General features: G+C 32.6%; 1 protein-coding gene across 1 annotated transcript; it reads right to left on the minus strand.

Moving 5' to 3' along the window:
* Window positions 1-1363: 1363 nt before the first annotated feature.
* On the minus strand, window positions 1364-4762 carry LOC131627037 (uncharacterized). Its single transcript, XM_058897878.1, has 3 exons — window positions 4471-4762; window positions 1866-4357; window positions 1364-1758 (listed from the first exon to the last, which is right to left on the minus strand). The coding sequence occupies exons 1-3, from the start codon at window positions 4637-4639 to the stop codon at window positions 1681-1683; spliced, it is 2739 nt and encodes a 912-aa protein (XP_058753861.1). The 5' UTR covers window positions 4640-4762; the 3' UTR covers window positions 1364-1680.
* Window positions 4763-11285: the final 6523 nt, after the last annotated feature.

Below are 11285 nucleotides of genomic sequence, written 5' to 3' on the forward strand. Positions count from 1 at the left end.
ACTATTAAATTTTTTCAAATTTTTTAATAAGTAATTAAAATTACAAACTTAAAATTTTTTCATATACACACTAACGTCCATGGACCAATTAAATCTAAAATTTATTAATAAGTAATAAAAATTAAAATTATTAAAATTCAACTATTATTTTTGAATTTTTTTTTAGCAATAACCAACTTAATTACACAAACAACCAACTTTTCAAAATATTTTCGCAAATTGTCAGATTTAAAAAACCAGTATAATGCATGTGCCATTCCAGGTGGGCACCTATGACCAAATTTTGTATGTATGTGCCACCCCGTGGCGTCGAGGGTGACAAAACGGGCGGTGGCCCGCAGGAACGACCCGCGCACCCGCCAAAAAATGGCTGGTTGGGTTGGAATTTTGGGTCCGCCGTCTGTCTAAGCTCGCTCCGCCAAAGTCCGCCGCCCGCTTAAGCCTGCTTTACCTATTCGTTAAGTTCATTTTGCTTTAAGTCGGCCTTTTTTTAGTTAATTCTAGTCATTCAAACTCTTGATGGTTTTACTTTATATATTTATTTAGGTAAAATTTGTTTAAAAGATGCTTTATAAAAAAAATTATAAAAAATAAGTGAACAATTTAACTAAAAGGTAAAAAAGACTATTAATCTATTAAAAAAATGGAAGAAAAATAAATTAAAATATAGGCGGGCAAGCCCGCCGCCCCCCAACCCGTCACCTTGACAGGGCGGACATGATTTTTATGTCCATTTTTCTTGACGGGCTTAAGGCGGGACGGACGACCCGTTTTGCCACCCCTAGTGGTGCCTAAGGTCATCCATAAAGTAATGTCACTCCAGGTTGTGCCTATGTGTATCAATTGCATGTATGCGCAACCCTATGTGATTCCTATGTGTATTTGCGTTTTCTATAAATACAACCTCCGTCATCCACCATTTTTTCACATTTCTTCTCATTTTCTCTCTAATTTCTTCTTTGCATTCTTTCGATATGTCGGTAATCCTCTTTTGATATCACTTTAGAAACATTGTTGTATAGGCCGATGCAAGGTTTCGGCCTTGTAAATCGGAGATAGCAGCGTTAAGGCATCTTGGTGAGAATATTTCATTTTATTCCCTTTAATTTTTAATATTATTAAAAAAACGCAAATACACCTAGGCGGTGTGCTTGGTGAAAAAAATTCATTATTTTTATTACAAATTTATACGCAAATTAAACATAATAAATTGTTATGATATAAATTATTAAACTATTTGAAATTTTTTATTTTAAAATTATAACGACTTCCTCAAATTTTATTATTTATGTTTTGTCATTTTTTTAATTTATTTATTTAAATTCTATAAATAATTTTTCAATTTACAATAATTATCCGTGAAAATAAATTCTTCTCCGTAGAAGAAGGTCGGCAAATTTCAAATAGTCGAAATCATCAACACAAGGGCCACGCGTGTGAAAGTTGATGAATATGGAAGTTAGAGTACAAGGGAGGAAGCCTATATAAAAGTGGACATTAACCGAACCCATTGAGCAACAATCATTCATTCAAAAACAATTCTAAAGCTACAAAGTCAATAGAACTAGAAGATTCAGAAGACAAGACACTTCTGTTGATCGAAAATAGAAATACATTCACATTGCAGGGATGCACAAAGTTATGCAGGTTAGACTATAAAGGAGAGCCAGTAACAAAAGCTTATACAGGTGAAGTGGCAAGGCTCCTGATCCTACTCGAACGCCTAACCGGAGTAACTATCTCGTCATCGCCGCGTCCCTGTAAAATCAATATGATGAAACATATGAGAAACAATTCACATGTCATAACAGTTAACAATAATAATGTGATGAATAAACAAACAACAGCAGACAAACAATACTAACCCTTGGAATTTTCTCAAACACTGTTAGGCTTCCATAGGATGGGGAACCCATTGAGTCACCCATGGAGTCAGAAGAAACCAAAGACTCTCTCCTGTGATTATTCCTGCGCTTTTTATCAATGCTGGTAGTTTCATTTAATTGACTCACTCTGTAGGATGAGCTCTTCTCAAAGCTGCTCATTTCTGAAGGGCATGATTCTCCAACCATTTCTGAAGGGCTTGATTCTCCAACAACTTCCGTTTCTACTGGTGCACTCCTCAGAGATGGTTTACCCGGGGAAATCTGATTGTTGTCAGATTCAATCTTAGGTTTACTGCTGTTTTTAACTTTCCTTGACCAGTTAAAAGTTGCACCTGCAATAATAACTGTACCTGCACAAAGCAGCAGGTATAGCCCCATGTTTTGAGGGATCTGACTAGCTTCTAATATTTGTTCATTCCTTCTAATTGCTGCAGCATCCGTGCTTGCTGAATCTCCTACTTCTTTGTTTTCAGTTTGAATTTCAGCATCTGATACTGGTGAATGCTTGAGATTTGCAACACTTTCTTGTGCTAGCCTTGTATCTACACTGCCTTTTCCAAACACTTCTTTATCATGGATTTCAGCAGCCTCGGAATTTGAATTTGGCGAATATTCACTATCACCATCAACATCTCTTGGTGTTTGGATTTTTTCCATTTCCAAAGCCCGCTCTAGTTCTACCACAGTGACAGATTTGAATGCTTCGGATTCTGCAGCATCTTCAACATCACCTACAAGAGCCAACTCTGCATCACTTGGTGTTTGGCTTTCTTCCTTTGCTGCTTCTACCAGCTGCAAAGTCTGCTCTGGTTCCACCAAAGTGACAGATTGATCCTTGAGTGCTTCCTCAGAATTAGAAACATCTTCTACATCATTTTGTACATCAACTTTAGATAGTTGTAAAGCCTGCTCTTCTGATTCAAAAATAGTGGCTGATTGGCCCTTGTGCACTTCCTCAGATTCAGGAGCATCCAAAGCATTCTCAAACCCAGTGACCATTTCAATATCATGGTGAAGTTGTTCTTCATATACATCATAATGCTCAGCTGAAACGGCATCCACAGCAATCTCTGAGGCAACAGGTTGTTCTTGAGCAATAGGGTGAATGATACCTATTTCATTTTCATGGCATCCACATGTAGGATACTGATTAACTACAGTATAGTCGTTCAGCATAGTCAAGTTAAAATACTGCAACTGGGCCAAACTACGTGCTCCTCTAACATCTGAAATCAACTCAGTTATTGAAGACAGTGACTTAGTAAACCAAATATGCAAATTTCGAGCTAAACCTTCATAATTTGCTTTTGAAAACTGTGCGAATTGGTCAAAGTTAGCCCTTGCAAACTCTGAAAGTTCGGACAATTTATAAGCCTCATAAAATTCTCCAAACACAGCATGATCAATCCCTGGAGAATTTGTGACTGAGATTGATACAAAAGCAATTGACAGCAGCAAAATTAGAGCAACAGCCATTGATCTCAAGGAGAAACGCGACTTGGGTAGTTCCTTTGCTTCAACAGTTTCCTCTGGCAAGAGAGTCCTAACAGGACTTGGTTCAGAAATTAGTTCCTCTTCTTGCTTCACAGTTTCATCTGAAGAAACATCCTCAGATTCCTTCAGTGATTCTTCAGACTGAGTATCCTCGGTAACTTCTGAGTCTGAAAAGCTTGAAGACATGATGAATCTGTCCTCTAATTCCATTTTTGGTTTCGGTCTGTAATGAAGGAATTGTGGCCTAGGGGAGAGGTAGTTCGTTTTATGATCATAAGGTGGCAGTGATGGATCTGCATCAAGAGGATCTACTACAGTATGTGTGTATGAAACCGGAGGAGTGGCGGCCGGTGGACTAAGCTTAAAAGTAGGGTCAAGGTTTACAAAATCAGGCTCTATGGAAACATTTTCAAATGAGGATTCAGTGCGGATCTCATTCTGTGGAATCAAAGGCTCTACAGAAACATTTTCAAAAGTGTGAACCTCATTCGTTGGAATCAAAGGCTCTATGGTAACATTTTCAAATAAGGAATTAGTGTGAATCTGAGTCTCATTCTGAGAAATCAAAGGACTATTCATTGGTACATTTTCAAACAACAAATCATCTTTTGGAATCAAAGAACCAGCATCCGAAACAGACAAATTCTCACTAATATTATCATCAGACTCAAAACTCGGAAAATGGTTTTCACTTCCATCAATTGAAGCATCAAGCCTTTTCTGTTCTAAAGGATCAGCAAAAGTTACCTTACGAACATGAACTTTATGTTCAGATGAAAGAGCAGTCTCGTTCCTCTCAGAAAGGATTTTCCTTCTAGGAGACTCAGCGACCTTGAACGAAGCCGAGATCGTCGGAGACATGAAATTCTTCGACGATTTCGACGTAGCAGCTGGTGACGGCGATCGAATCTTTCCAGGTTTCAGCACCTGATCTTTCACATTTTCCTTTTCATAATCAAAGCTTTTTCTCGGAAAATCTGCACATAATGATATCAAATTCAAAATCAGAATAATACAAAATAACATCAATTCAAAATCATAATAAGAATTATGAAATTAGAAGTGATTAAAATCAAAATCGATTAATTACCTATAGGACTATTGGCAGGGGTGTGAGAGAAACTGGATCTAGGGTTTGCCACGAGGGAAGAAGGTTTGGAGAATGGATTTCCGGTGAAGCTTCTTCTCATGTGATTATTGGATTCTGAACTTCTTCGATTAGGGTTCGGAGATTTGGTGTTGTGGTTAGAAGAAGGCATTGTTACGAAATTGAAATGAAATGTAAATGGAAATGCAAATTGAAATGAAAATGGAAATTGCAGTGGAAGTGAATAGAGAAGTAGCAGAAAAATAAAAGAATGTAACTGGATGTTTTGAATTGAGAGATTCTTAAAGATTTGACAATGAAAAGATTGTGTTGTGTAACGGCTATATTTTGAAATGGTAAGAAAAATAGAGCCGTTGGATTAACTTATCCGAGAACTAGCCGTTGGTCAAAGGGGGTGCTTGCGTCATTTAGTACGTTTTTTTAATTACAATTACAATGCATTATTGATAAATTTATTTCTTTTCATTTTAATAATTAAGAAAATAAAATATATTACAAAAGTATTTTCTTAAGTCATAATAATGAAGAAAATATGTTATACAACATTTAAAAAAAATCTAAGGTCGTTTGTTTGTCTTAGTCGTTGGTCTCATAACGATAGTTTCATATTGGCAAAGTATTCTTTGTCGTTGGTTGGAGATGGTGATTTGCTCGAACCTTTCTGATGATCGGGAAGAACATCATTTTTTGTATGAATTACTTCCACACACAAAAAAAATAGTGCAATATTGTTTGATGCACCATATATATTTCGTATGTCTATAAAATCTATTAATATTTGACTTGGAGATGATTGATTGTTTGGACTTTGGCCTACTCCAACTTGTGGTGGCTAGGAATAAGTCTCTTCTTTTCTTTATATGAACTACTTCCAAAATAAGACAAATATTGCTTGATGCACCATAGACATTTCCTAAGTCTGCGTAGTTTATTGATATTATATTCATAAATGATTCCATAAACTTTGCACTTTCAAAATCGATTTCATTGTTTGGCATGAATAGGTTTTTTTGGTTGTGTTGTGCTGAATTTGATATTTTAATTGTGGGGCAGTAGAAGTTTGCTTGTGGGAATGAATTTGTTGTTCAGTAAAGGGTGGGTTTGAAGAGTTTTTTAGCTAGAAATTTTGAAATTTGAAGTAAAGTGATGGGATTGGGTTGAAAGATTGTGGTGGATTAAACAAAAATTTTGATTGTAGTGTTTGGAAGTTGTAGTTTAGTTCAGGAGTTAATCTATAATATAAGAAAAGTTGTTGTTCTGGAAATAATAAAAATACTCTTTTATTAGCTTAATCTAAATTAATAATTTAGAGTCAAAAAAATGTTTTTTTTTTTTAATTCACTTTTCACTTTCAAACTCACTTTTCACTTTTAACTTTTCACTTTTCATTTTTCATTTTTTATAACTGTATTATTATTTCTAATAAATTATTAAGAGAAAATGGGTGATGCACTGACAGTGTAATAAAGTTTTACACTATCAATCAATCACAACCATGAATCAGGATAAATCATACTGTAATTTTTAAAAAATTTATATGACATGGCAAAACGATTTGTTTTTATTGGATGACAGTGTAAAAAAAATTTACACTGTCAGTGCACTACCTTTAACCTCAATTATTAATCAAAATATTTTAATAAATTTTTTTTTAAATAAAAAGATTATTATGATCATTTAAATGATTGTTAATTTACATTTAAAATAGTATTTAATATTTAAAAATTAACTTTAGTAATTGAATATTAATAACAAAGAAATATAATTTGAAATAATTTTTATTTTAAGATACAATATTTTTTTAAAAAAATAATAATAATTTTAGTTTTAAAAAAATATTTCAATTAGAATGAATTTAATATATACTTGAAAAGGTGTGTTATTGGATAAAATACAAAAATGTGTGTCACTTATCATTAACTTTAGTTTATATGATTCAAAATATTATTATATTAATATATGTCATTAATGAAGTTTATACAATTAAAATAATGTTTGCACAACTAAATATTAGAAAAATAATTTGTTATTGATGTTATTTCACAAATATATGTTTTCAATGTAACATACTACTATTATTTATAGTCAAATTCTATTAGTATCAAATTCTATCGATTCAGATATTTTTGTAAATGATACTTAAACAAAAATAATATTTGTATAAGGGAAAAATCTATTGATCTAAATATTTTTATATACGAAAATTTACAATTGATTCAGATATTTTTGTAAACGATACCTAAACATAAATAATATTTGTATATGGGAAAAATCTATTAATGATCTAAATATTTTTATATATGAAAAATGGTATTTGTTATCCAAAACATTTTGATTCAAAAATTGTATACGGAAAAAAATTATATTGTTGATTTAAATATTTTTATATTTGAAAATTCACTATTGATCCATATATTTTTCTAAATGATACCTAAACATAGATAATATTTGTATACAGGAAAAAATCTATTATCAATTTAAATATTTTTATATACAAAATATGGTATTTATGATCCAAAAATGATGTTTTTTAAGATGTGGAAAAAAATTACTTATTACAGCAAAAAAAACTTGATTCAAAAATTGTATACGGGATAAAAATCTATTATTGATTTAAATATTTTTTTATACTAAAATTTACTATTAATCTAGATATCTTTCTAAATGATACCTAAACATAAATAATATTTGTATACGGAAAAAAGTCTATTATTAATTTAAATATTTTTATATACGAAAGATGGTATTTATGATCCAAAAATAATATACGGAAAAAAATTATTTATTTAAATATTCTATATACAAAAAAAATTATTATTGATTTAAATATTTTTTTCTTTTTTATCCTTCTATTAAAAATAAATATATTAGGTAAACAAATGCGCGCTCCAACCCGTGTGTATGCAAGGGTTTGTTACTAGTTATTGTTGAAATTGTGGATCAAAGTGTTATTGTTGAAATTGTGGATCAAAGTATTATTTTTACTATGTTGGTTGCATTAGATGTCTTAGTTATGTTAGCTTTATATTTTGACTTTTCTTATCATTGAGGTTAACCTTGCTCCCAATACTTGATCGGTGAGATCTCATGCTTGAGCCACTTTACCGCTCACAGTTTTTCCATTCATGCGTAAACTCAAAAACATGTTTACATCTTCCATATTATTGTGTATTCTTTTATTGAAAGATGAAATGTGTGAATTTCGTGTTTCCATATTTGTATAGATGTATAATTTTTATTAATTTAATAAATTAATTAAAATTATTATATAAATTGTACTTTTGCCTCAAGGATTTGGTCTTGTTTTTCTCAAACCATTGGTTTTACAATGCAATTGGACTCAATATTTGATATGTAAAAAATCAATGATAACAAGCGGTATCATCAACGTCACCTGGTCATCAAATCTACTCTGGTCAATATTCTTGCCACCAATTGGTTTGCAAGAAATCAAGCCTGGTTTCATAACAAAAATATCAATTTGAAGGCATCAACTATTTGGATATCCTCTAATGTCTCTTTGGATGGCAATCATACTTCCCTAAAATCAATGGAATCATGCATGTGTTTACCGGTATAATCAGGAAGCTTGTGGATAGCAAGACTCAAGAAGTAAATTGTTAGCCTTGATAATGTTATGGTTTTGATAATGACAGCACCTGAAGTAACAACAACACTTGAAGTGGTCTTGTTGATAACAACACATGAAGTCAATTACAATATCTAGCTCAAGCGGTCAAAGATGCACAAGGTGGTTGATCAAGTTATTCCTCCAAATCAGGCTAAAGCGTTAGGGCTCATGATCACTAGTGATATCTTTACAACTCTCTGATGATGGTAACTAACTTGAAGACATCCCAAGCATCATCAACAAAAAGATTCAACAAAAAGATTCAAAAAAGTGCTTATATGATTGGTATATCTGGAAAAATGACTTGAAGCTTCAGAGTGTGAAAAAGAGGAAATGTGAAAGCTCGTCTTGAAGCCTCTTTCAGAGTGTGAGAAAGAGGAAATGTAAAAACTATTTTTGAAGCCTCTATTTTTCAATTATAATCATTAAATATGTTTTTGGAGCCTAGCCAGTTGACTAGGAAATTTCCAAATTGACTATAAGACTTTTTATAATTTTCTAATTGATTATGTGGTTATTTTGGCAATATGTGATAATGTGTCCATAAAGTCAATGCCTTCAGTTTGTGTATAGCCTTTTGCAACAAGGCGTGCATTGTATCTTTTGATAGAGCCATTTATATGTCGTTTGATCTTGTAAACTCATTTGCACCCTATGGCCTTTGTGTTTGGTGGTAATGAGGTTAAAGTCCAAGTATTGTTGTCTTGCGAGCCTTGTAATTTAGTAAGCATGGCTTGGTTCCAACAGTCAGATTGAGATGCTTGTTTGTAAGCGGTTAATTCAGATTGAGATGTGATGGTGAGAATGTAGTGGTTTGAGTTGGTAGTGGAGAGAGATGGTTGGATATGATATTGAATAGGATAAGGGATAGTTGTTTTAGTTGTAGAGGAAGATGTGATAAGGTTGTGACAAACAAAGTCATCAAAGCGTTTAGGTCTTTGAATGAGTCTGTCAGAAACACGAGAAGTGGCAGCTAGGAGTGGAAAAGCGGGCGGTTGTTGAAGCGGTAAAGCGGAAAAAAACAAAAGTTTTGGAAATATTTATCCGAGAAATTATCATGTCCACAGAGATTAGTGCTACATAATTGTCGTTCGACGGATTATTAGTTATGAGTTTGGGTTAAATAGGTTTTAAGTAAACAGAAAAAATATAACATATGAACATAAAAAGAATACATTCTTGATAGAGAATAACTTATCTGGTTTGAATCTAAATTACTCCTCACAAACTTAGATTTATCACTCCTCCGTACTCAATCTACAATACTCGTCAGAATCACCACATATCTCTCACATCAATGTCCATTTCTGCAACACCGACGAGAGTTCAACCATATTGCTCTTTCGACGATGTCTCAACCGATCGAACAACACATAGGCATTAAACTATATATTATGTGGATGTTAACCCCAATCCTATCTCTAGAATCTAAACCTAACAGATATCCCCTAATCAAGATTCATGATGTCTATTTCTACAACAACAGAAATCCAAAGCATTTAAGCAAAAAGATCAAGGAAACACCGATTAAGATTTGTAAAGCAAACTTTATACAACTAGTAGAAAGAGTAACAAACATCCATGGGTTTAGAGTAATTTACATACAAACTCAACAAAATAGAAATACAAAGAGAAGAGAAGAAGATAGACCAAACATCTCACAGGTTGTCAGTTCTGATTGATGAGCAATCCACCTCCGATCATCCAAATGCAAGCTCCAATGGTGTTTTCTAAGCTATCTAGACCAAAAAATGAAGGTTTGATGGATTGGGAACAAATACCCCAAAATCGTAACCTAAAAAATGTGTTTTTACCCCTATTTAACAATTCTGAAAATCGCACAGCGCGCGTCGCGCGCAGGGGGACGCTCCGCGCTGACTGTGCTGTCATGAAAAAAACAGCTTTAGTAAAAATGTCATAACTTGAGAACCGTAACTCCGATTTGCGCCCGATTCGAAGTGTTGGAGAGCTTATTCAATTTCCTATCTAACAATGACAAAATATCAACCAAATTGATGATTTTTCATTCTTTGATTTTGAGTCTTATTCGTTGATGAGTTGGTCTCGTTGCTCAAAATCGTGCTTTTGAAGTCGTGTCTTCGACACTTTATTGCTCATGCTCCAAATACGCAAGAATACCTACCAAAAGACACAAAAACTATCAAACAGTATAAAAGTATATGAAAATACAACTATTAACAAAGTATACGTATTTATACACAAAACGAGGAATTATTCAACGAATATCAACAAAAGTCTCGATAAGTGCCACAAAACATATATACAAAATAAGTACATTTTGGCACTTAACAGCGGCCCGCCCAGTTTAGGCCTGCCCTTGTAAGCCCTTCCAAAAGAGATGTGGGGCGGGGCGAGCCAACTTAGGCGTCCGAGCTCAAAAGTCAAGCCCGCCTCGTTTACTAACGAGTTGGCGGACCGGCTCGCCAATATATATATATATATATATATATATATTACAATTTGGTTTACTACATAATTTACGAAAAATTTAATTATTACCAAAGAGGTCGACAAAAGATTTTTTTTAACAACGCACAATAGAACTTCAACATGTCTTAAGTCCAAACAGTTCAAAAAATAAAATAAATAAAGACCAATTACAATAACAAAAAATAATGAAATAAAATCAAGCACAATTAAAAAGCGTATAAAAATAAACAATACATATCATCCTAATCCTATTTAAAAACTAACAACTAAAATAACTCAATTAAGAATTTACACAACACAAATAGTGATAACAATTACACTGCATAAAACATTACAGGGCATAAAATAGTAGTGCCTAAAATATCAACACCTGGCTTTTTCACTGTTTACATCATATAGACTCTTATATTGACCGATTTATTAATAGTTAAATCTTAAATTTATCACACTTATACACTAATCAATTCCTTCATTTTCTTAAAATCAATATCTATTTTTAAAGAAAACAACGGAGCTAATGTATTTGATAACTTAATAATTGTGCATGTCATACAAATTGTTCTTTTATTTTACATTTTTCCAATCAACACATGTATTAGAAAGTTATAGAAAGAACGTTACAATTATAATTCAATTTGTATGTACAATAATTTAGAATACAATTCAATCAACATAATCTTAAGAGAAAAGTGTTGTTTTTATATTTAAAGTTGGT

Source organism: Vicia villosa, linkage group LG1, assembly GCF_029867415.1.
Source record: "Vicia villosa cultivar HV-30 ecotype Madison, WI linkage group LG1, Vvil1.0, whole genome shotgun sequence".
NCBI lineage: Eukaryota > Viridiplantae > Streptophyta > Magnoliopsida > Fabales > Fabaceae > Vicia > Vicia villosa.

Excerpts from the sequence above, each read along its gene's own strand:
- LOC131627037 (XM_058897878.1), bottom strand. The coding sequence starts at position 4,639 with ATGCCTTCTTCTAACCACAACACCAAATCTCCGAACCCTAATCGAAGA. Across the intron at positions 4,358-4,470 it reads CCCTGCCAATAGTCCTATAG|ATTTTCCGAGAAAAAGCTTT; the intron begins GTAATTAATCGA and ends CATTATGTGCAG. Across the intron at positions 1,759-1,865 it reads TGTTTGAGAAAATTCCAAGG|GGACGCGGCGATGACGAGAT; the intron begins GTTAGTATTGTT and ends TTGATTTTACAG.